The 24,618-nt window shown below is 38.9% G+C and overlaps 3 protein-coding genes across 4 annotated transcripts in view; 1 reads left to right on the top strand and 2 right to left on the bottom strand.

Annotated features, from left to right (window-relative positions):
* Positions 1–5,874, bottom strand: part of LOC127847168 (tripartite motif-containing protein 2-like) — a 111,167-nt gene extending 105,293 nt beyond the window's left edge. For both annotated transcript variants that reach the window (XM_052378880.1, XM_052378881.1), the window contains exon 1: positions 5,773–5,874. The gene's annotated coding sequence lies outside the window, so the exon portion shown is untranslated. The remainder of the gene's footprint in view (positions 1–5,772) is intronic.
* Positions 5,875–8,075: 2,201 nt separating this feature from the next.
* LOC127849293 (uncharacterized) lies at positions 8,076–10,072 on the top strand. The gene is made up of 2 exons (XM_052382012.1): positions 8,076–8,445; positions 8,721–10,072. The coding sequence occupies exons 1-2, from the start codon at positions 8,076–8,078 to the stop codon at positions 10,070–10,072; spliced, it is 1,722 nt and encodes a 573-aa protein (XP_052237972.1).
* A 315-nt stretch (positions 10,073–10,387) lies between these two features.
* On the bottom strand, positions 10,388–13,554 carry LOC127848932 (uncharacterized). Its single transcript, XM_052381659.1, has 5 exons — positions 12,846–13,554; positions 12,344–12,472; positions 11,507–12,149; positions 10,832–10,982; positions 10,388–10,658 (listed from the first exon to the last, which is right to left on the bottom strand). Exons 1-5 carry the CDS (start codon positions 13,350–13,352, stop codon positions 10,448–10,450), a joined length of 1,641 nt encoding a protein of 546 aa, XP_052237619.1. The 5' UTR covers positions 13,353–13,554; the 3' UTR covers positions 10,388–10,447.
* Between the last annotated feature and the right edge of the window lie 11,064 nt (positions 13,555–24,618).

Below are 24,618 nucleotides of genomic sequence, written 5' to 3' on the forward strand. Positions count from 1 at the left end.
ACACTCACTAATCTGAGTAAGGAGTTCAAGGCAGAACTCATCTTCAATCAGTGTTCGACACTCACTAATCTGAGTAAGGAGTTCAAGGCAGAACTCATCTTCCATCAGTGTTCGACACTCACTAATCTGAGTAAGGAGTTCAAGGCAGAACTCATCTTCAATCAGTGTTCGACACTCACTAATCTGAGTAAGGAGTTCAAGGCAGAACTCATCTTCAATCAGTGTTTGACACTAACTAATCTGAGTAAGGAGTTCAAGGCAGAACTCATCTTCAATCAGTGTTTGACACTCACTAATCTGAGTAAGGAGTTCAAGGCAGAACTCATCTTCAATCAGTGTTTGACACTCACTAATCTGAGTAAGGAGTTCAAGGCAGAACTCATCTTCAATCAGTGGTTGACACTAACTAATCTGAGTAAGGAGTTCAAGGCAGAATTCATCTTCAATCAGTGTTCGACACTCACTAATCTGAGTAAGGAGTTCAAGGCAGAACTCATCTTCAATCAGTGTTCGACACTCACTAATCTGAGTAAGGAGTTCAAGGCAGAACTCATCTTCCATCAGTGTTCGACACTCACTAATCTGAGTAAGGAGTTCAAGGCAGAACTCATCTTCAATCAGTGTTTGACACTCACTAATCTGAGTAAGGAGTTCAAGGCAGAACTCATCTTCAATCAGTGTTTGACACTCACTAATCTGAGTAAGGAGTTCAAGGCAGAACTCATCTTCAATCAGTGTTTGACACTAACTAATCTGAGTAAGGAGTTCAAGGCAGAACTCATCTTCAATCAGTGTTTGACACTCACTAATCTGAGTAAGGAGTTCAAGGCAGAACTCATCTTCAATCAGTGTTCGACACTAACTAAACTGAGTAAGGAGTTCAAGGACTCCTAACTTTTGAAATTTAGGAGTCCGGACAGAATTCAAGGAGTCCGGACAGAATTCAAGGAGTCCAACAATTAAGACACTTTTTTATATCCTATTTACAGCCATTAACACATGTCAATCTATGAAATGTTAAATTGTTATTGTATGTTTTAAGATCGAAGTCGTAAGTGATTGCTGTTCAATATTTGTTATAGCACATTGCAAAATATTTAGCGCATTCCAGTAATATTTAAGTTAATAATTAACTTAATCATTCAGGGCTTTTTTTCCTTCTTTGGGACCCGCCGAAAAACGGCCCTTTCCCCTCGAATTTTTTTTCCCTTCAGCATGTAAATTTTCCCCCAGACTTCATTTTTTCCCCTAAAAAAAAAAAAAAAAAAAAAATTTTTTTTTTTTAACTTTCAATACATAAATTAACCTTATCCAGTGTAGAAAATATAACATATTGCATAATTAAATTATCTGTTGCCTTGAATTTGTTTAAAAAACAGCAAAATATGTTAAATTGATTATTTAAGACTTTCCGTATTTTCCCCAAAATCCGGCGTTTCACGTGATTTTTTTCCCCCAAATCAGGCATTTGCGCGATTTTTTTTCCCCTCAAAAAAGGCCAGGCCCATTCCCCAAAATCAGATAAAAACCCCTGCATTGTAAGATTTCAACATATACTATTTTCTATTATGCATTATGATTGCTTGTATAACCTAATGATATTAGGGTTAAAAACATTCTTGGAGCATTCTGTTTTGTTAGTGTCATAGTTACTAAATCACATTGTAAGGGTGTAACAATTAACCCTATATTTCTCATTGCTTTATATATATTCTTTATAATATTTCCAAGAACGTGGAAATAGGGAAATGCAATATAATTCTAATTTTATTGTAATTTCATCATTAGGGTTTTACACCATGAAAACATGTTTAGACAATATTTTGCCTGCAAAGCACAATTTCCACGAGGATTACACCCTGTTGCCATCATCAGTCTCTTAAGTACATGTAACTTGCCACTATTTTATCATGGAGGTGTACATGGTAAGAACCGATTAGTGTGGTTGGTATGATAATGCCTACAAACCATTCTATACATATATGGTGACGTCACTACGTTTTTGTCACCTCTATACTAAGACGCATCACATTCCCCTGGTTTGGGGAATTATGCTTCCGCCAAAGTAGTTCTGCGTAGGAATGAAAGTGTTAATAAGAAAGAAAATCGTTTTTTTATTGTGTGTTTAAAACAGAATGTTGTTTAAAGAAATGTTATTTAATTATGTTTAAATGTGATTTTGAATCTCTATTAAGACTGATAGCGATTATCAAAAGCACGATTACCTGACCTACTTTCGCTTTCACTTGTAAAAGAAGTGTTACCCACAATTCCTTTCGCCTTAGTACACAAGTCAGTAAGACCGGTGTGTACACAATGCCTACAAACTGCAATTAACCACTGAAATCATCGATTGATAGTGACACGGGTCATTCACGCTCAAATGATTCACAGCCGGTCCGATCTTCAGAACCTTGCGGCCATAAAACGTACAATGTGTAAAAAAATGTGGGTATTGTGTTGATTTTTATAGTAATGAAAAACTGTTTGGCGAAGCTAATTTACTACAGCAAAAATATCAGTGAAAATAATGGCCACGATCGTTTCATAGTTTGCATGTTCCCCTATACTACACGCACAGACAGTGACAGGAAACCAAAATATATAATTTTGGATTCTTTTGTTTTTGTCCATGACATTGTGTTCAAGCAGAATGATTTGTGGCAAATTTTTCGGATCCACAAAAGTTCGGACATTCTGATCTTGCGAAACAAATACGGAAATCAACTGATTTATTTTAATATAAAGATGATTTTAAAGGAGCCACACGGACTCCCCTGACTCAAAAACCAAGGAGTCTGAGTCTCATTTTAAGGAGTTTTGGACTCTCATTTTAAGGAGTTTCGGACTCCTGGACTCCCGTTAGTGTCTATATAAACGCTGTCAATCTCATAAAGTGCACAAAATTCGCACACCAATACTTAGATCAGTTGTCATTCGGGGACACATGAGATCTACACACTCTGTTGGCACTATTTACGACATTATCACTGTATAACATAATAATCTTATTGGGTTTATTGGGAAAATGTGGCTATTTTTGGGGAAATTTTGGTCAGATTTTTGGGAAAAAACGTTGATTTTTGCCAAAAAAATCACTGAGTATTGTATATACAGTTGCTTAAAGTAAGGTAAGGAAATTGCCAAACCCTTACAACAATTTCAATACATACATGTAACACCATAAAAAAAATGCAATCTGTACTTAAGTCCAAAACTTGCCAGCAATTACACAGCTTTTCCTTTGACCAAACCAACAATTAGCACACTTGTTCCACCCCTGATAATAAAAGGTCGGTAACAGAGAATGGTACCTTAATTTGCATCTATAGTCAGGGTGACACTGACCGACTGTCTCAAACGGCCTTGAGGCTATTGTCACACAGATGGACTGTTTGCCTTGTAAAATTAAATGTAGGTCATTGAATATGTATACAGTTGATTTTTTTTGCTTGATATTTTACCGCATGTGCCTTTTTGATTGGGAAAAAAAGGTGAAAGACCATAAAATTGGAGCTTAATACTTTGGGACCTTCTTTCATTGGTTGCGATCTGCAACTTGTTGAAAAATAAAAATACTTTGGCAATGTACATGATGAATTAGAATTTTTTTGATATACATGTAAGGCTTTTATGACATACCTTTTGGTAAGATTATGTATATTCTGATTTTCTTTCAAGTTCGTGCAATTTGAAACAGACTCTCCTGTAATAAAACAATTTTAAAAGGTCCAGTGATGGAAATTTACCCATCATGCACACCTCACACGACCTGATTTACTCAGTGGGCGAATTTTTTCTTCTTAAAAGCAGGTAGTCCACTTATGACGTCTACTGGATTTTCAATTATTTTAATTTTTTTTTAGTTTTTATTATGTTGTACCATTTATTTGGTGCTCATCTAAAAATGTGGGTGGGCTTCAAAATTGATATATATATACCTAGGAGCCCACTTGGGAAACAAGCAAAAAGTAATTTCCATCCTTGCAATAAATTGCGTATCGTTCTAACTGTTGTGTAAATAGTAACACCCACTTCTTATACAACATATGTTGGCGCTTGTGTTCACCAATCTAAACATCATGTAACATCGGGTGATATATTTTTATGTTTAAACCATGAATGCCTTTTCTGTTACATGTGAAGACAGAAAGGCTTAAAATTCTGTAAGATTACTACACATTATTTTAACAACAGTTTGACAATTCTCTACTTTCTGTAATAACCCCAAACCAGGCTTAGCACCAATCGACCGCCCCTGGTTTTAACCGGCGGTTTTTACCATATGAATAATTTGTCATCATCATCACATCTTCAATTTTTAAAATTAAAACGACGTTATGGCTAAATTGTGTGATTTACTGCTGAAAATACGAATCATGCATGTTGCATTTTTATTTCAAAATTAAATGGTAAATCTGTCTATTTCTTGGTATTTTTGCTGTATATAGTGTATCTATAAAAACTAAGTTCAAAATATTACTTAAATGATACTATTTTGAATTTTATGACACTTTGTTTTTAACCAACCCAATTTCTACTTGGCTTAAACCACTTACATTTCATGGCGCTCTTCCATATATAACAAGTTATAAAAAATAAATGTCTGTAAAAGAATACTTATTTAATCTTGTTCAAACTCTAAACACCTTTACTGCATCTGTACACCAACTGCATGCCCATATTTGGAAATCTGGATGAATTATGGAACTTTCATATATATGTACCACAGTGGTGCAAATAAACTGGACAAAAGCCGAGCGTGGGGGTGGTTTTGAAAAAATCAGTATATTTTTTTTTAAAGCATGGAAAGCCTACCTAAAAATTTGCATGTAGTTCAGTGAAATGATGCTAATTAAGAAAATAATACATTAGATTATATTTAGAAAGGTGCCAATTACAGGTGCGCTACCTTAAAAAGCTTTACATATCCCTCCATATTTATGTTAAAAATTGACTCCTAAGTGTGCAATATTTGTGAGATATATATAAAACTTACTTGACTAACTCAATTTAAGTTTGCAAACAGTTACAGGGATTTTATCTAATTTTAGTCATGACTATACTAAAACAATAATTATTGATATTTTATAATATAATGAAGTTATAAGATCATTTAGGTGTCCCTGCCTGCAGGCAGTCCAACTCTGAGGTCAAATGTAAAAGCAATTTTCATGGAATGTCTCGATATGGACCTGAAAAACTATTGAATGTATGACAAACTATGATTAAATTAGCAAGAAAGGATAATGTAAGATTCTAACTGCTGTAAATGTATGCATCTGAATTGAAAGTGGAAGAATTGTAGTAATATAATGCAAGAAACCATAAAATTATTTTTTTATTACTAAAACGATTTATTTTCTATGGCTCCCCGTCCCTGCAATTCTTGAATATACATTCAGTAGTTTCATGGTATTGCGATAGTTATGTTCATATGCATTTCAATTAATTTTAAGTTAAATTGTTGAGGAAAAAAGTGATAATTTAAAAGTAATATGCAGTTCACAAATTGCTAACAAAATATATAAAATTACATAATGCAGCAGTTTTCACAAAACTGTAAAATATAAAGTTGCAGTTCTATCATCATCTGTGGTATTTTTTTATTTTAAAATTGTAAACAAACAGTTACTGACCTATGACCTAATTGCCTGATAACCAAATATTAGCACAGATAATTGAGCGACGGAATTAGGCTCACAACAGGAAGATAGCGCAAATGTACTACGGATCGTGTGTAACACGGAATCAGATAGATAAAACCATTACCGTATTATTTTCCTGTGTACCTAGTATCAATATAATTATGTTTGATAATTTTGTATCACAATGTATTCATCCTTGGCCCGATCAGGCCATCCGCTACGGGAGATTACTCTGTTTGAAATTATCGAATAGGAATGTCATTATCGACTGGATCTTTATGGCTGTTTTGTCATCGACAATTTACTAAAACATATCAAAAGTGATCTTTTATTCATCTTTATAATATTGGTAATCATCGGTCACTATAGCGATGATTATATTTCTGCAAGTCACAGCAGTTCAATTGTTATTTTGATGAATGGCTTGATTCTGTCGCCCGTTCCTCAGTTATGTCTTCTGTTTTTTTAATAAAAGGGAAGCTACCGTAATAAATAAACATGTCTAATGGGACAAGTTGCCTCCCATGCTGGAAGACGATCCATTTAAAAATATGCACAATATTTTTTAGGGTTTTTTCGTCCGAAAAATACTGTGGTGTCTTTTCTAACTGAGCATACTTATTATGTTCTTGTTTGTGCTTGAAAGAAAAATCAGTTAAGTATGAAAAACATTAATATACAACTGTAACTAGCCAGTGGGTTATTAGTTTAAACCTATTTATTTTAGCTCGATTGCATCGAAAGGATCAGGCTTATTGAAACGCTCTCGAGTCTGTTTCCTGGGCCTAGAACCAGTACTTGGTGTCTTAAGGGGAAATCTAACGAACGTTTCCGCAGTGGGGATCGAACCCGTGACCACCCGGTCGCTAGGCGGATCAGTGGGTTAATAATCATAATATCATGACATCATAAAAATATATTGCAAAGTTGTCTTGACAATGGTGTGTTTGTACAGACTTGATATAATTGTCAGCAGACGCTCCTGAAATAAGTAGTAAGCCCAGAAATCTATGAACATGGCTGTCCGCTTAGCGCTGTCGTTTGTCCGCGCGCTCCTCACCTAAGCGACCAGGGTTCAATCACCGTCCCCGGCAGCATGTGAGTTTTGGTTGGAGGTCAATGTACTGGATTGGTGGCGTTTCCTTCGTGTTCTCCTACCCCCTCCCCCACACTACAATACCACACCAAAATGCCATCATTAAAAGTAAATAGCTGCAAGTATCAGCTGTTCTCGAAATTCATGCCAACTTTTATGAGTCTAGTATGATAATTAGGTAGGAGTGCTCGGACATACTCGATCGGGTCCTCCCATAAGACGGCGTGAGGCGCGAAAGAACCTCACATAAACTTCGGAACACACACACACAGATCTATCAATAACAATCGTTTATTGATAATTCATTGGGTTACCGTGGAATGGCTGCTTGTCTGTAGTCGACACATTGCAAACCACAGTTGTCTTAGCCTTAATACTACACCGCAAAACCCGAAATACTTATAATACTTTGTTTTTCTTGCATTTCAATTATGCCTCTCCGGCCTGGAAGAAGCTTAATGATTGAACCGAATTTGATATAATTATATCATATGTATTGTGTATTGAAGAAAAGCTGTATCACTTGATACTATACGATAATATTTATTGATTGCTTTTATAAAGAAGTTACTTTAATGTTAATTGATGTCTATTGAAATCCATGACCCGCGTTTGGAATGTGCCCTTCTAGATTTCATAAAATACAAATCTGTGTCTGGTAGTGTAATCGAATGCGTAAACATTGTTCACTCGAATAAATTAAACTCGGCAAATTAAACGCTCGTTTAATTAAAACCATAACTTGTTTGAAAAAAAAATACATTAGTGTATTTGATTGGTAAGAGGTGGTAACGTAATGTGTGGAGACGGTATTTAAACATTAAACAGACTTTATCTACTGTGAATAAATTAATTAAAATAATATAATATATTCAAATGTCTATATGTTTAAGAAACGACATAACAAAACTGTTGCGCGAGTGAATAACATTGAAAGCAGATTTAAATGTCATCACATATTTATGCATAAGTGTTAATAAATAATAAACGAAATCGGTAGTTATTAAAATTAAACAACACAATAGTTAAAACCAAATTAAGTCGCTTAAACATAGAAAAGATAGCAAATATATTTATTTATATAAATTGCAATAAAACACATGACAAAATTGGATATCTGTTAAACAGTGGATAGAAGACGTTTTACAGAAGCGGACATTTATTTAATTTTCTCGGTGCAATTGTTCATAATTCCAATCCACATAACGAACTAATTATACAATACATGTCACAGATCCGTGTTCAAGAAAGTGTCAGGCAGTCGGAAAAAAAACATTTATAATATAACAATCGATATTTAATGAAACTGGCCCCAATATACCACAAGAACGATGAACAGCTCTTACCACCGACCGACTGCGTGGAAGCAGCAACTTCGCTTCCTGTCCGGAAGTACGACGGCGCTGAACGAACACACAGAAACTTTTCTCCCGCGAGCGCAAGCGCAGAACGACAACGCACCTGACGATGAATTTGACATGGAATACTTCGCGCCAACGCAACGCTGGAAGAGCCTTTCAAGTTTGTCTAGTTACCACGGCGGGGAAAGATCCCGTGTGCCGGCTATCCAGCAGTTTCTGCGATGGCTGTACGTTAAGGTCACACCGAGGTCACGGACCGGGGAGCTGGAGGTGATGAAGAACCGCATGCAGATGGGCACCGGTTGTGACGTCAGTCAGCTACCCGGATTAAGCCTCACCGGTTAGTTTAGCTCATTCTAAATTGTTGGCCGCTTAATTTCTGAATTCATTGTTATCGATATTTTGTATGCTTTGTATTTTTTTTATTTATTGGTTGTATGGCTCTGTCTTGAATTAATGTATATATCTGAATATTTTGTTACATAGAAATGAATTATATTCGACCAAAAATAAAATAAAAAAAAAACTTAAGCTCAATCATAGTTATACACATGTTCGTTAACAACAATAAAAGTAACTCGTAAATGGACTTAACATACACATTCCATTCGTCAGGTGAGATACTCTTCCTTCCCGTGTTTTCAAAGCACCTCTCATCAGTGCTTGACAGCCTCGGGTATAGTAAGGAAATGGCCGAGTTCCGTCAGGACGTCCTACAGTCTTTAACGTCAACGCTGTTCCGCGACCCACGTTATGTTCACGTTGTCATCGGGAGCCGAAACGCGAACGACGTATTCCTGGGAACGGCTGATATTGATACGTTATTGGTACCCAAGAACATAATCTGTACAGAGAAAGAAGGCATTATAACGCTGCCGCCGGACTATACCGTGGTAGAAATGCTGACGGACAAGTGTACTCCGGGGTATACTGAACTGCGACTTGCGAGATTCGGTAGCAAGAATCTCTCCGACTTGAGATCATGCTTCGTCGTGGATAACGGCAAGATATACGTTTCAAGTAACCTGTTTCGTGCACTTCAAACCAGAAAGAACGTCAAGCTTACGAAAGAGCGCTACCTTCGGAGTGAAATTCTCGGCATTGCAGTCAGACCACAGAAAGTGGTCAACTACGGCCTGCGCTGCATGTGCCCGGACATTCTGAAAAGATGGGCACAGAGGAGGCGGGCCCAAAACTGGCCTCCGAACAAAACCATCCAGCACGTGACGCGATCGGAGGCGACGCTCGTTGTGGACAGCCGGATCAATCCCAGCGTGCAGCGCGAGTGGCGGATCTGCTTCTTCGGCGCCGAGCAACTGCTGGTGAGGAGCCTCAACGACACGCAGCGCAAAATCCTCGTCATCCTGCAGTGCTTCGCTAGGACCTACTTCCTTCCGGTCACTCATAGGATCTCGTCATTCGTCCTGCAGACGATCGTGTTCTGGATGGCGGAAGAAATACCCCAGGAGAGTTTCACCAGTAGCACGCTCCTAGACCATACCCTGGACGCATTGAGACGGTTACGCGACGCGGTCATAGACAATTGTCTTCCGCATTACATCATGCCGGAGAGAAACCTGTTTGCCGGGCGTACGGACATTCTCACGGGACAGAACCTCTGCCGTGTTATGACAGAGCTGTTAGATAAAGGTCCAGCCACCTTTCTGCTGGAATCCGTAACCATAGGACCGGCGCTACGACAGCTCGATGTTGAGGCGGCCCGGAAGTACCAACGTCTGCGAGACGACCTGGAGACCGCGTGTCTGAAGCTGCTGGTGTTTCATCATGACCCGAACCTGGAGGATGACGTCTGGGACTTTACACCGCCGCACGCGCGCAAACACCCGGATGTGAGGCGACTCCAGAAGACGGTGGTGGCCATCGTCTCGCCTGACTGCTTGAAGCACCCAGTGTCGGTCTGTTGCAGCCAGCGAATCAACGCACAACTGCGATGGCTTCTTACATAATGTCCAGAACAGCTTAGTGCGTTTTTTAGCATATTAATTAGTGCAAGTTTATGCATTTTCTAACATTACTCCCGATGCAGTTGTAATGTTTTTCGTTTTATACTAGTAACACAATATCGGAATGCAGTGTTAAGTGTTTCAAAGTAATTGCATGCAGCTGTTATATATTCACGAATAATGAAACAATGAACATGCAAATACATGAACAGAATACAAACACGAGAGTTTTAAAATAACACATGTGCCCGTGGGTTTGACAAACTAAGGCGATTGAGTCTTGAACGTGCATATGGATTTTTTTCATTAAAGAAAGCATATTTTCATTTTTTTAATTGTACATACATGTATATATACAGTTAAATAACAGGACGTGTTTTATCCGATCAGAATAGGAACGTTGACACCGGGACTACTCCCGGTATACCCGGTGACCTCCTCCCCAACGCACTGCGTGCACGAGAGCAGATGACCAGGGTCCCACAGACGCTTGATGGCGAGCAGGCGCGCGTAGTTGGTGCCCCAATATTGCAGGGGCCAGTCTGGAAGGGACTCCGTGGGATTGTTGTAATATGCGCCGACCCCGAACCTGCGAAAAGAAACGACGTGGAGTGAACAATCCGTGAAAACATATACATATGCGATTATTTTAAATAGCGCTGTTTAGAACGCAGAAAGAAATTTGATACATGAACTCAACTCGTATTGAAATGTCCCGCTACTACGCATAACCAGCAGTGTACGACCGGAAGTTGTTAATACCTGATGAGATGCGCAGCCTGAGATGCGCAGAGGGAAACCTGCGGCTCCACCTCCCCGGCGTCCCACTTCACGTCGCACGTGAAGCTCAGATGACTTGTGCGCATGCGCGGGTTAACGGAAGTTTCGTGTTCTCCCACATTGCGCATATTTCCTACAGAATAATGAGAAGATGTGCCTTATGTCTAAAGAGCATGATATGTTTGATGTTGGTGTTAGTTTATAATTTCGGAACAAAATCACTTTTTGTGCTCACTGTAGAAAAATCGATAAAGCATTCATATTTTATTTCGCTAATAACATAGAACAACTGTGTATTAAAAATTATTTGTTTTTAATTTCGTCGACGTGTTATACAATTAGCATTAATTGTATCTCATTAATTTATTCTAGTTTTTCAGAAACCACAAAAATCGTATTAAAATAACAGTTGTGTGTGTCAATTTTATTTCTGACACGTAGAAAATGAATTAAACTGCAATATACTCGTGATAACATTTACTCAATTAGTATCAGAATCAAATGTACAGATATTTATAGATTTGAAGTGAAATCTTTGCTTAAGTATACGACGCACATGAACCTATTTAAATTTACTGCCCAATAGATAAAACGCGAAATTTATCAATAAACAACCTAATGGTCGATGACCAATAACCACGTGCGCACAACATGTACCTCCTATCAAAGTTCCCGTGCAAACGATCTCGCCGGAAATGTTGTGTCTGTCCAGGAGCAGACCGAACACAAAGTCCAAGAAATCGTCCGTCATTGTGTCTAGCAGCGTGTTCATTGTGAACACGTTCTTCCGGTTTTCAGAGTCCGTCATGCCGCTGACGTAGTCGGAGAACGCCGGGATGTTCCGACTCGAACAGTATCGACCGTACACGCTAAGGAATGGATTAATTGTCCGATAAGACGAAGTATTCTTAGGACCAAAGTGGTTTAATGCTAATATAATAGACCCGTAATTGCTAGTATTTGGCGCAGCTCTTGATGAAAATATGACGTAGCCTCCCCATTCTGATGCCAGCTGTGACGTCAGAACGCGTTCAAACAGTTGTAAGACTCTCTTTCCAATATGGCCGCCATTATCGTCATAGAAAGGCGCACTGCAGTATACTGACACGATTTCTGAGTCGAGGTGCAGTCGAAACGTGAACGACGTCACGATCCCGGACGACGCACCGCCTCCTCCTCGAACGGCAAAGAAAATGTCCGTGTTTGATGACGTCATTTTCTTACCGGAAACTGGATCTACGATGGTAGTGGAGTTTTCATTTGCATAGACGAGACTTCCGTTTGCAGCAACGAGCTCCACCTGGCGAGAATATGTCATTAGTAATTAGTATTAGTTTAAGTTTTACGTACGGTAAATTATTTAAACCGGGCATGTCTTCTCAAGCTTTTATATTCAAATGTCGTGGAGAAAAACACTGCTTATTAAAGAAACGCGTTCAAAGATTTTAGCAGTTTTAGTTTCGTATTGTTTTTTGTTTCATATAAATATCTCACATCAAGCAGGTTGTCAACGGCCAGTCCGAACTTTCGGCTAACGGGAGAATGGCCGCCGCCCAGCGTGTAACCTCCGATCGCCACCGTCTGGGCAGCACTTCCGGGTAACACGCGCCCGTGTTTGAATGTCTGTGAAATACAAAACTAATTTGAACGTCACGTGTGCACGCAATTGTATACCAGAAATACTAAGTTGAATTACCATAATTCGCGTTTCGCCGGATACGGGGTCCGTTTTTCTTAACATCGTAGATAATTTTTATCTATGGTTAGATTTTTAACAAGTCTTTAATAAATTCATTTATATGGCAGCTCTGTATTTGAACGTTCTGGAAACACTAACCATTTACCCATATCTTAAGCTGCAAAAGACGTAACTTAAAAACGTTTCGCTATATCTTTGATATGATAATGCCCTATGCCGCAAATAACCATTATTAAAACACAAGCGATGACCTGTACCAAAGACCTAGAATACTGTATTCTAGGTCTTTGCCTGTACCTCGTTGAACAGCCTTCTCCATGTGGTTCCGGTTTGCACCGTCACTTCTCCCGCTTCATTGCGACCGGAAGTTAGATTAAAAGCAATTCCCTGCAGACGAGATAGGTTTATTTGCAGCGTACCGTCTTTAGTAGATCTCCCGATATAATCCTGGCCAGACGACTTCACGCTTATTTGCAACTTGTATCGGTTTGCAAAGTTTACACTTTTGATGACGTCATCAACATTCTTCACAAAAACTATGGCGTACGGATACGCAGTCGTCCGAGGATTGTACACGACATTCAGATCTCGATATTTCGGATCTGATGGGGAGACAACTTGCCCTTCTAAATCGCGCGCAAACGCCAGGCGTTCCGGAAATGACGGCATACACGGTTGCCCCGGGAAACAGTGATTTCCGGTACATTGCGGACTAGACACGGTCGCTGCAATGTACACCAGTACCACATGCCAAGCACATAGGAATTCGAGAGGCCGAAACATGGCGCTACATATGCACGACATGGTCAAAAACAAACAATTGTTAAAAATACATACTTTTCTTTAAATTCGCAGTTATATAAAACGGTTTATTTGCACATACTTTTCATATACTGTGAAACCTAGAACTAGCGCAGATAATAACAGTTTCTTAAACATATAACAACATTCAACAGCCTTTACGCACCTTCGTTCCGAAATACAGTGCTAAAGGTGTGCATCAAAACCACCCGCGTTCTAAATGTGATCCTGAAAATAGACCTGCCTGTCTGTCGATACTCCCACATTCTTAGGTCGCTAAATTGCCGTTGGATTTATTAAGCAATGTAGATAATCCACAACCTGAGTGGCACAACTATTATTTACTGATATTGCAGAAATTTATCCTCACATACGTACAATTCGCAATAATTTTCAAAATAAAATTAATAAAGAAAAACAATTGCCGATACATAGTGCTTGCTAGAAATTGGCGTTTAAAGGGACGGTCAACCACGACGACGAAGAAAAGAAAAGTTGTAAAATACCATATTTTTTTACAATTATTAGTTTATATTGATTAAAATATCACGACTGGTATATTACATTACTTGAAACAAGAATTATCTTTAAAAAAGATATACGCAGTTGATTGTGGTTGCAGTTAATGAAAGGTAAAGACTTCAATGAATGAGATCAAAGATAGCGAATGTCTTTTTCTGTGCAGTTCTTAGCTGCAGCAAACGCAGTACGGGATGATACGCGGAGTTTTCGCGGCTTATTTTACATTATTACATATTGCTGGTCATAAACGTATAGATACAAAACAGAAAACCAAAAGAAGAATGGAAGTGAAATTAAAACATATGAGTCAATCGGCCACACGCGATGTATCCGTACATATTTTAAATATTTATACGCGCGTTCTTCGAACAAACCTGTTTTAGTGGTTTGTCTGGTGTGGCTATTTGATTCGATTATTAACAGTATCGAGAATCATTGCGCTCATGCTTAATTCATTAGTCAATATGATGGCATAATTCTTGTTAAATTAATTAAAAATAATATCTACCATGGTATTGTTGTAAAAACACATTAAGAATCTATTATTGACATACCATATGATATCGCTGGATATCTTGTCTAAAGAAAATTCCAGTTCACCTAGTTCACCTAGTTCACGCTATAGCGTCTTTATTATGTAACGATTATTTTCCTGGCCGCGAACTCCGATCAGCACATAGGGTAGAGACGCAGCGATGACCTGTATGTAAACTCTGACATTCACACACAGTGGCCTCAAATTGACCCGATATACCTCGCGAGTTGAAATGCAATGCATTAAAGTGAGTATTCGCTTCCACTGCTCTCTATACTTTAACATGTTAACATGTTGACAGGAATATGGAAGTTAGTACTAAATATGAGAACATAGCCTTTAAGTGCAAAAGTTCTCGCGCTGAAAATCTTCTGAAAATAAAAGGTGGACGCACAAACTGTATTGATGTCGAGATTGAGTGTAAAACTGTTCTATCTATTAAGCTTTTTTATTAGATATAAAATTGTTTCATGCTGAACACGCAGTAAAACAGTGTTACAAAACGCGGACATGTTTCCAATGTTCTGGTCGTATTCTCAAATCAGCCAATGCAGTCAATGAAGTGTATTCATCTGTACTTGGCCGCGGGAAGTTTGATTTGAATTCTATTGGACGCTAACAAAGGTCAGGCTAAGGTGAAAAGCTGGCGTATACAGCTAACGCCGAAAAAGTTGTTAAGTTAGCATATTTCAGTATATTTGGTAATAAATTTACTGGGTATGTCTACCACACCCCCGGAAACCCGACATGCTGTGAGAAGTTGGACATGCTAGGAGATGTAGCCGATATATTTCAAAGAATTTCGGTAGGGTAAGTAAATCGAGTTCTATAATTGTTTAAAGGCATTTTTGAAATAAAATATATTTTGGTGCATGCAAAGGAGGTATTACCATGTATGTTAGAAAAATCCTGGTTATTAATATTCAGGATTTATTGAAATATGGCTATTTAAAGTCGACGATGCAGGGATTGTCCCATATTGAGCACTTTATTTACAAATTTCTTTAAAGATATGCCAGTGAAAACGTTTGTTCACCGACAATTATATTAACCAATGTCCCCGAGTAACATATCCGCCAGGGTTTCTTAAAAAAGTTCGTATTGGTGGAAAAATTCGACTTTACATACAACGTGTTGATGAAAAATGATATGACATGGTGCTGTACAAAGTTGTCGAGATATGACCGAAATTCTTTGAAATATATCGGCTACATCTCCTAGCATGTCCAACTTCTCACAGCATGTCGGGTTTCCGGGGGTGTACCAGGTATATACCAGTTAACTATAAATAACGCCAGTAGATTGATCATCATCGTCACGTGGTAGACCCAGAAATGCAAATTGTGCATGCGTACTGAATTGTATATATTTTGTATATAAAATGATCAATCTTCTTGCGTTATTTATAGTGTGTATATCGTTTTGTCACCTATTTTGCGCGATGTACTTTCGATTTCACATCACGAAATTTTATTACCGAATATACCGAAAATATTACTTTTTTTCAAGTAATGTAATGTACCAGTCGTGATATTTTAATCAATATAAACTAATAATTGTAAAAAAATATGTTTTTTTACAACTTTTCTGTTCTTCGTCGTCGTGGTTGACCGTCCCTTTAAAGGGACGTGGGTCCATTTGGTTATCTTGAAATATGCGCTTGAAAGCATGCACTGGAGAACCGAAAGTGTCCAAATTTCAAATAAATTCAAAAACTACGCTAACGTATCTCGAATATACACGTTCTTTTAAGTTTATATATATATTATCACACAGGCCTTTCCCCAAAATTTTGTTCAGGCACAGCGGCAAGGCAGTGCGGAAAGGCGGGGGGGAGGGGGGAGAAGCTGTCGTGCCCCCTTACCCGTGTCGATTTTTCAAATGTTCTTTTTAATGTTCTAAATCAAAATATACATAACTTTGAAGCTACTAAAACACAACCTTTATTATTTATTTTTATTTTTTCCTCAATATATTTCATTACAGTCATTTATTATAATATAAATAATAAGCAAGAGAACAGTAGGCATTCGAACACAGACACTGATTGAAAACAAGAACAACAACATTTACATATTTTACCACAATAATACATGTATGTATACGTTGTTGAGTTAATAAAAACACTGTTCTTTGAGGCCTCTCCTGGTGCCAGGCATCCACCATATTTCCGAAGTCAACTGCCTCAATGTCTGGCCCTTCAATACTAACCATCATAAGAGCATTGAGGACAGCAGACTTCAGTCGAGCACGATGTTCTGTCTTGACCCGTTTCATGGTGCTGAAGCCCCTCTCGCAGTCTGAGATAAACAATTTGTAAATTACTCTGACAATATATCGTTTGAGTCGTTTTGATTTTAATACAAAGAGATATTAAAGCCAAAAAAGCACCTTTGCACCTTTCGTTTAATATTGTGCTCTTGACAGCCTAGTCAAGTACCTACCAGCTGTATATGTACAGAGGAGCAGGTCAACAGCTGCCAGCTTGTGGAGATGGATATTGCTGTAAAGTAAATGGATGGTCACCCACCACATTGCCTCTTCAACCTTCTTCTCTGTACCCTGTGAGCTGCATCGAACATAAGTTTAATACTTGTGCAGACTGTTGAGGATTTTCATCAATTATATAAACACAAATGTCGTAAAAATATTACCGTATGTCGGCCACATTAACGATGTTGTTGATATATATAAAGAGAGAAATGGGCCTGGAATGGGTCCTTGAGGCTGCCGGCTGTAGCAGACGACCGTGATGACTATGAATCGCTAAAACACTGTGGTTTTTCCATAGACAGGTAGCAAACACAGTCCAGGATAGAGCCACTTACATGTATTCTAACAGAAGGCAATTTATTTATACCTTAATACACATAGAATATTTCGATAACTAGAGAAAACTGCCCCGCCCCTGGCGGCCATGTTTTTTCACCGATCTGGACCTTTTTCGAACTCGGCCGAGATATCATTGAAACCAACGTTTTGACCATGTTTCATTTTTTCAACTCAACCAACATATCATTAAGACAAACATATTGACAAAGTTACATGAAGATAGGGCATCAAATGTGACTTCTACAGTGTTCACACGGTTGTTAAACCTTACCCTAAGTAACCCTACCCCCCAGTCCTGGTGTACATACGGTTCCCCGTGTAGTTTGTTTCCCTGCGGCGCGGGATAACGACCACTGCGTAACATTTGTGTCATTCTAATTGTATTGCTTTTTAAAAAACATAATATAAAACGACACGTGGGTTTACAGTAGAAGCAAGTTAGTAGTATTAAGCTACCTCGGACAGCCTGCTCATCGCTTTCTCAGCCGCAGACAGGCCCAGGATGTCTTGCCGGAACATCTCCGCCGGGCGAGGGTGTTCTCATTTTTTTTACTTACATACTTACAAAAACATTATGAACTCTTCCAGTCCCGCTGGGCCCAATTCCTTATGGTTGCTATCCCGCGCCGCAGGGAAAGAACCTGGTGCAAGGCGCACATACGGTCACCCGTGTGGGTTCTTTCCGTGCGACGCGGGACAACGACCACTGCCTAACCTAGTTTTTTTTTGTAATTTCTATTGTATTGCTCGTTCTTAAATGACCTTCATATATATGTGGGTTTACAGTAGAAACAAATAAAGCTAACTCGGAATTCCTGCTCACATCTGTCTCAGCAGCATTAGTGAGTATATTCAGAGTTATCTCATGCGATCACACTTTTAATACAATTATATCAATGCACATAACGGTAGCGGTTAACGGGGGTGCAGTCAACACGCAACTGCAAAAAAAACAATAACACCGTAAGCGGAGAAAAAGCGTCCCGCGATGATGGTTTCCAAGAAGTCCCTCTTTGAGGCACAACCATCGGCCGCCTTAGTGAAAGACGACAGTGACAGTACCAGCAATGCCCCGGCGTTCCCGAGCATGTCCGCAACTCGGCCCAGAGCGTCGGCCACCGATAGGTGGACTGTAAGCCGGGCCCTGGACAGCGACTCAGAGGCGGACTATGGCTCCGCATGCTCCTCCCCGCCGCCGCAGAACATGGCAATGGTCAGCCAGAAGCGACCGCTCTCGTCCTCGGACAGTGATACCGAACACAATCCGCGACCCGTGGTATCTAGAACGAAGAGCAACGAAAGCGGTTTGTGGCGCTCGTCGACTCTAGCAACGACAATACAATGCGTCTTAAAAAAAGTTCGAGAGGCTTAAGCAGCTGCTCGGAAATGTTAAGACCACTCGAAAGGAATTAGATGTGGATTAACACAAGCATCACCGAACGGAGACGACCACGAATAATTTGCCGCCGCACTATACAAGGTGAATGAGGGCCAGTACGTGGCCAAGCCGGATTTCGACGTGATAATGAAAATGATACGGGGCCTGAAGTGGGCTGCGCCGCTGACTAAGGGTCTCGTGTCGTTCATTAACAGGTACATGACGTCGTATCTGTGTCTAAGCCTCGTCCAGCGTGTCGGCGTTCCGCAGAACCTCACAGTTGATGAGTTTCACGCCGCTTTCGAGGGCGAGAGGCCAGTCAGGGCGAACGTTACCTTGTGATACACATCGACAAGTCATCGTCCGCCACGTTCGAGTGCCGCATCGCCCGGGCCCGTACTGGGCTCACATGTATGATATCTATTACAGGTTCATTCGCACCAGCATCTTCGAGTGGAAGAATATGATCCACAACAAGTTCTTCACGCAGTACTACGGCAAGCCATTCCAGAAGGTCTGCGACGGCATCGTACAAGCTGCAGCCAATTCACGGCAGGAGCGGCTGGAAAAGCAATCTTGATTGGAAATAGTAAGCCAATAATCGGGGAGCCAATATTGTGGCTGAAGTCGTAAGTATCGCCGCAATCCATTAAACATAGAAGGTAGGTAGGTAGCTGCTCGTGGAGCTAGTGCCCGGAAAAGGCTCAGTAGACGCAGGGTGCCCAGCATGACCTACGGTAGTGTTTCCGTTCGAGCAGGGCGGAGAGAGCAGGTAGATATTGGGAATAAGGGCGAGGCTAACTTGTCCCAATAAGTAGGCATCGCCCCGCAATCCGACGATAGATAAGTAGCTGCCCGGGAAGCGGTCGACCAGAAAAGACAGGGCGGTCCAGTGGCGACGGCGGAGACACCCCGGACCGAAAGGAGCATTTGGGTTCGAGGGTGGGGAGCTGAAGAGGCGTCACTCATTCTCTCCTTCACTTCCTGTGAACTAACTTTGTTCCGATGGAACGGTCCAAAGCCCGTGTAAACACAGACGGGCAGATCACCGATAAATCCCGGAGCGCTCTCTATCGGGCGGCTTTCCGAGGCCTTTCGCAGGACAAGGTTGGGAGATGGTATGTTTATTTTGAGTCGTGTCAAGCCTATACATCGGTAAAATGACGCAACTGTAGCACAATAATTTCCTTTCCGAGGGCCAAAACACTTACGGTTGTAGTGAATGGTTTTATCGCAAAGCGGTCCGCGCCGATGGACTAGGTCGACACAAAAAGCGAATTCTGGCTCGGGTTCGACAAGGGTCATCGGCGCCAGCAACTTTGTGTCTCCGACCTCGTTGAATCCGCAAACGTCAACTTGTTGCAGACAAGTTGCGATTTAAACATCCGGATCCACTGTCGAGATGGCAGTGACGCCATCCCAAGTGACGTATATTGCCTTCATAATAAAAGGAAGACTTTCCTCAGGTCCAAAGATCATGGTATGTTTAACAAGGGTGTTAGTTTGTAATTTCTGAAAAATGTAGCATAATTATATAAAATGAATAATGTTGTGTGATTATTCTGGATAAATCTAATAATTATCATTCATATTTTATTTCACAAATGTCATAGAACTGTGATACAATTTAATTAAATTCTTATTTGTAAACTTCCTCGAATAAAATAATGTGCCTGATTTCATTTAAGTTGATTGTGCATTCAAATGAACAACAATATGTAAACCTCAAAACAGGCGTTTTTCGATTCTTATTTTATTGTATGAAGATTCAAAACACATGTTTTGGAGAAAACAATTATTTTTTTTCCACATGGTCTACAATGATATTCATGTTCTATCATTTTAAGGCCAGTTAATGAGCATTTTCGTCTTTTATTTAGAAATTGTGTAAAAGTTTGATCCTGACATTCCACCGTTCATCGTTAGAGCGTTTTTGAGAGTGATATTTAAATAGGGGCCTTTTCACAGATTTTGGCATATTTTGAAGTTTGTCATTAAATGCTTTATATTGATAAATATAAACATTGGATCTTAAAAGCTCCAGTAAAAAATCAAGAATAAAATTAAAAAAAGGAAAAAAAAGTAGCCGGTACCAGGGCTCGAACCAGTGAACCCCGGAGTCCTGGAGTTAGACTGAAGTAAAAACGCATTAGCCCTCTCGGCTATTCCGCCCAGTACAGTTCTAGTATTTTATACCTTATATAAGCAATCTTCGTAGTTTCGTAAATTTAAACAACAACAGAACTCTCCAAATTATTAAATCGTTTCGCGTTGCAACGCTTTATAATTTTAAGGTTTTCAAATCGTCAAAAGATACATATAATGGCTATATTGGACTATGGTAAATGTTCAGTAATACTGTTTCCTCACAAATATCATAACTAAAACGAAAATTTGCGAATCTGAAACAACTTTTTTCAATTTTGTCAATTTATCAAACCGTGAAAAGATCCCTTTAAATCTTCTAAAATATTAACCAGGGGGCATGCGTATTCGGGAGCTTACCGCGTTTAAATGAGAAAGTTGGAACAAAACTTCAAACATGGCGTCGTTTGTTGGGTTTTCTTGAAGGAAGAGAGGATATTTTTATCCGGTAAGCCCCTTTGCATTTATAATTATTTTAAATGAATACGCCCTTTCGGCTCTCCGGTGTTTGTGCTTCCCTCGGTTTTTTGTTTCAAGATCGTAGACGTCGGGATAAACAAGTTTTTGAAGGAAAACCGTCCACAAATCTGTTGTCTCCTTACGTGACGTTCGAGAAATGGGATGTACAAATATCATTTTCTCTAATAATACACAGTATTGATGCACGTGTACGGTAAAATATAACTAAAACCATTATTATTTATTTTTCCCGACGCCGTTTTATCTCTTATAACTAATTTATTGCCAAAAAGTATTGGTTTAACCCCTCTTTTTGGAACTGACTTCCTTTTAAGCACATTTTGGGACATGACTTCCAAATGACCAACACAGCTCATACCCATGTAAGAAGGTAATACACGAACTTTCTGTCGTGAATGAATTTACCATTGATTTGAATGTTTTAAAGAACGTTTCCTCTGTTTAAATGTATACCTCTTTCATACTTTTCAAAGATACGAAACCTCAAGAAACATTACAAAAGATGAAACATAACTTGTATTGTTATAAACTGCGTCATTATACGTGGGGAGCTTCACTTTTTTGCCTTTTTGGAAGGGATATTATGTTCTGATGTTATGTAATTGACTTACCGGTTCGGAATCCATTTTAAACTAATTGGCGGGTGCACACAGCAGCGGATAATATGCAGGTCAAAAATAGATTTTACATCCGGCGATGCTGGTTTTGACACCCGACGCATATATATATTTATGAAGGAAAGGCTTCACGAACGTTGACGTCGCTCTTGGTTACCAAAAAAAATCCCACGTACGGATTTCAACCGTCATTGTTTACAATCTATTAAGTGCACAAGTACTGGAATTAAAACCTTCTAACATAGGAAAGAGCTGTTTATCATTTGGAAGTCAGGTCCCAAAATGTGCTTAAAAGGAAGTTTAGCTCCGAAAAGGGGTGTTAACCCGTTATAATTCGGCATTAAATGAATTAATAGACATAAAAACGCATCGATATAATACAATTATCGTGATTTATGTTATATTTTACTGTAAACATGTACAAATACTGTTTATTGTGAGAGAAAATGATATTCGAACATCCAACATCGCGAAGGTCAAGAAATTAAACAACAAATTTGTCGTCGGTTTTGCTTCAATAACTTGTTTATTCCGACGTCTACGGTATTGTAACAAAAAACCGAGGGGAGCACAAACACCGTAGAGCCGAAAGGGCTTATTCTGTTAAAAGAAATATAAATATAAACTGGCTTACCGGGAGAAAATATCCGCTACTCCTTCACGAAAATCACTAAAACGACGCCATCTTGGATGTTTTGTTCCAACTTTCTCACTTAAACGCGGTAAGCTCCCGTATACGCATGCCCCCCTGATTAACTATGTTTACAAATAAGCTGGGAGTTTAAAGTGTATAAATTATGCGTGCACTGTTTAAAATCTTAAAATAGAGACACTAACAAGGAAGTTAAGTTAAGCCGAAAATATCTGCTCAATAGATTTATTGTATCAGTGCATAATTTAATGTCATTAATGTAAAAACAACAAAGTTTCATAAAACGAAGGTTGGTGTTATTATTTATTACTTATTTATTTATTAGGTACCCTATTTATTTCTTTTTTAAGCATTGTAAAAGTGAACGATCTGTTCAGAGTTGTGTTATGCTTTTATGAGGTAAAGCTATACTATTTTAAAATATAACCGCATCGACATAGTCACCAACATTAAACAAAATATTGTTCCAATATTCTTTGAATGTAGTCATTCCGCAATATGTATCTTTTACAGTTAAGCAAATATGAAATATATATTGCCATTTTTGACATTTATACACGAATCAGGTAAACAATATGGTTATACGAATGACGTAATACACGTGGGTACTTTTGGTTTCAGGTCTTTCAGGTGAAATCATGTCACAAAACTTCGAGGCCCTTAATAAATATGCCGTTGATTAATTCATTTAAACATACTTGACAAATATTGAAATCTATTTAACAAAACGGTTCGTATTATTTATTTGCATAGTGTTACTTGAACATTGGCATAAATATGGCACGCGAGGTTGATATCAAAGACATTTTACCAAAATTTGACCTACTGTCGATTGATACAGAAACCACTGCGGAAGAAACGTTTGATAAACATGTTTCTATCTTACATCCGACTAATAAACATCAAAACGTTTGCTCTAAATCCGATGCCAGTATTAAAATCGCGAACTATGGCAAACCCGCAAACAATGATGAAAGCTTTTTGAAAGTTACTTCCAATAGAACTGTTAGCATGGAGACGGCCATTCGTAGATCTTTTACAACAATCCTTAAAAAACTGGACCCGATGAAATTGTGCGACCACATGTACGAGAAGAGAATGATCAGATTCGAATTTTACAAGGAAATGCTCGATCGGATACACGATAAACAAATGACAGAAAACACAGCCCGATTCCTTTTGGTTAGGCTGTCACAGACACGTGTTGACAAGGCAGAGATGTCTGAAGTTTTGGTCAAGTCAGGGCATTCTGAACTGGTACCATTATTCTTGCCACCGGACACAGAAGAATAACTCAAACAAGAGCACCGCGTGACGGGTGCCACGCTCGGCCGCGGGTGCAGTTTTGAATAAATGAAAGCTTGTCAGAATTTTTATTTTTATATTTTTTAGAGGTCACAGTGACCTTGGCCTTTGACCTAGTGACCCAAAATGGGTGTGGCATGTAGAACTAATCAATGTGCAGCTACATATAAAGTTTCAAAGTTGTGAGTTGAAGCACTTTGATTTTAGAGCCAATGTTCAAAACCTAAACAAAATGTTAAGGTTTTGGCACGACGCGGACGGCGGACGACGAGCTGGCTATGAAAATGCCTCGGGTTTTCTCCGAAAACAGCCGAGCTAATAAATAAATCAATCAAATGGAATGGTTTTTAAATGTACATTTCCGTTTTTTAATAAATAACTAAGCACATGTGTTTTAATGCTATTTAGTAATTGTACCTTCCATTGAAAGTATTTATCTTTTCTTTGAGACTCTTTTGTACAAACCGTCTTTAAACATTTTGTTCTATCGCAAAAATATGGACACTGGACACGGCGTGAATACTTTTTTTTGTAAAACTTTCCAAAGCCTAATGTTTCTTTGAAATTCACGATATATTTATATTTTTTAATGTTTTGAGCTGTTGTCCTAATAATTTCATATGTTTTCTTATTGTCGTTATTGTGTTATATGTTGAAATATCATTATTATTTCTTTAATGAAAACAACAAGCATCGTAAAATGCGTCGTGAGACAGAGTGTAGTGGTGTCCTTTTGTATCAAATGTCTAGTTGCTGTCCCTATTATGGCATGTGTTGACTTTTTAACCCCACTCTTTGATATT

The sequence above is a fragment of the Dreissena polymorpha genome, chromosome 10 (genome assembly GCF_020536995.1).
Source record: "Dreissena polymorpha isolate Duluth1 chromosome 10, UMN_Dpol_1.0, whole genome shotgun sequence".
In the NCBI taxonomy this organism is placed as follows: Eukaryota; Metazoa; Mollusca; class Bivalvia; order Myida; family Dreissenidae; genus Dreissena; species Dreissena polymorpha.

What these genes read in the sequence shown, in the direction of transcription:
- LOC127849293 (XM_052382012.1), top strand. Translation starts at nt 8,076, where the DNA reads ATGAACAGCTCTTACCACCGACCGACTGCGTGGAAGCAGCAACTTCGC. An exon ending in ACCCGGATTAAGCCTCACCG is followed by an intron (nt 8,446 to 8,720) that starts GTTAGTTTAGCT and finishes TCCATTCGTCAG; the next exon opens with GTGAGATACTCTTCCTTCCC.
- LOC127848932 (XM_052381659.1), bottom strand. Translation starts at nt 13,352, where the DNA reads ATGTCGTGCATATGTAGCGCCATGTTTCGGCCTCTCGAATTCCTATGT. An exon ending in CACGGGAACTTTGATAGGAG is followed by an intron (nt 10,983 to 11,506) that starts GTACATGTTGTG and finishes ATTATTCTGTAG; the next exon opens with GAAATATGCGCAATGTGGGA. An exon ending in CAGGCTGCGCATCTCATCAG is followed by an intron (nt 10,659 to 10,831) that starts GTATTAACAACT and finishes TTCTTTTCGCAG; the next exon opens with GTTCGGGGTCGGCGCATATT.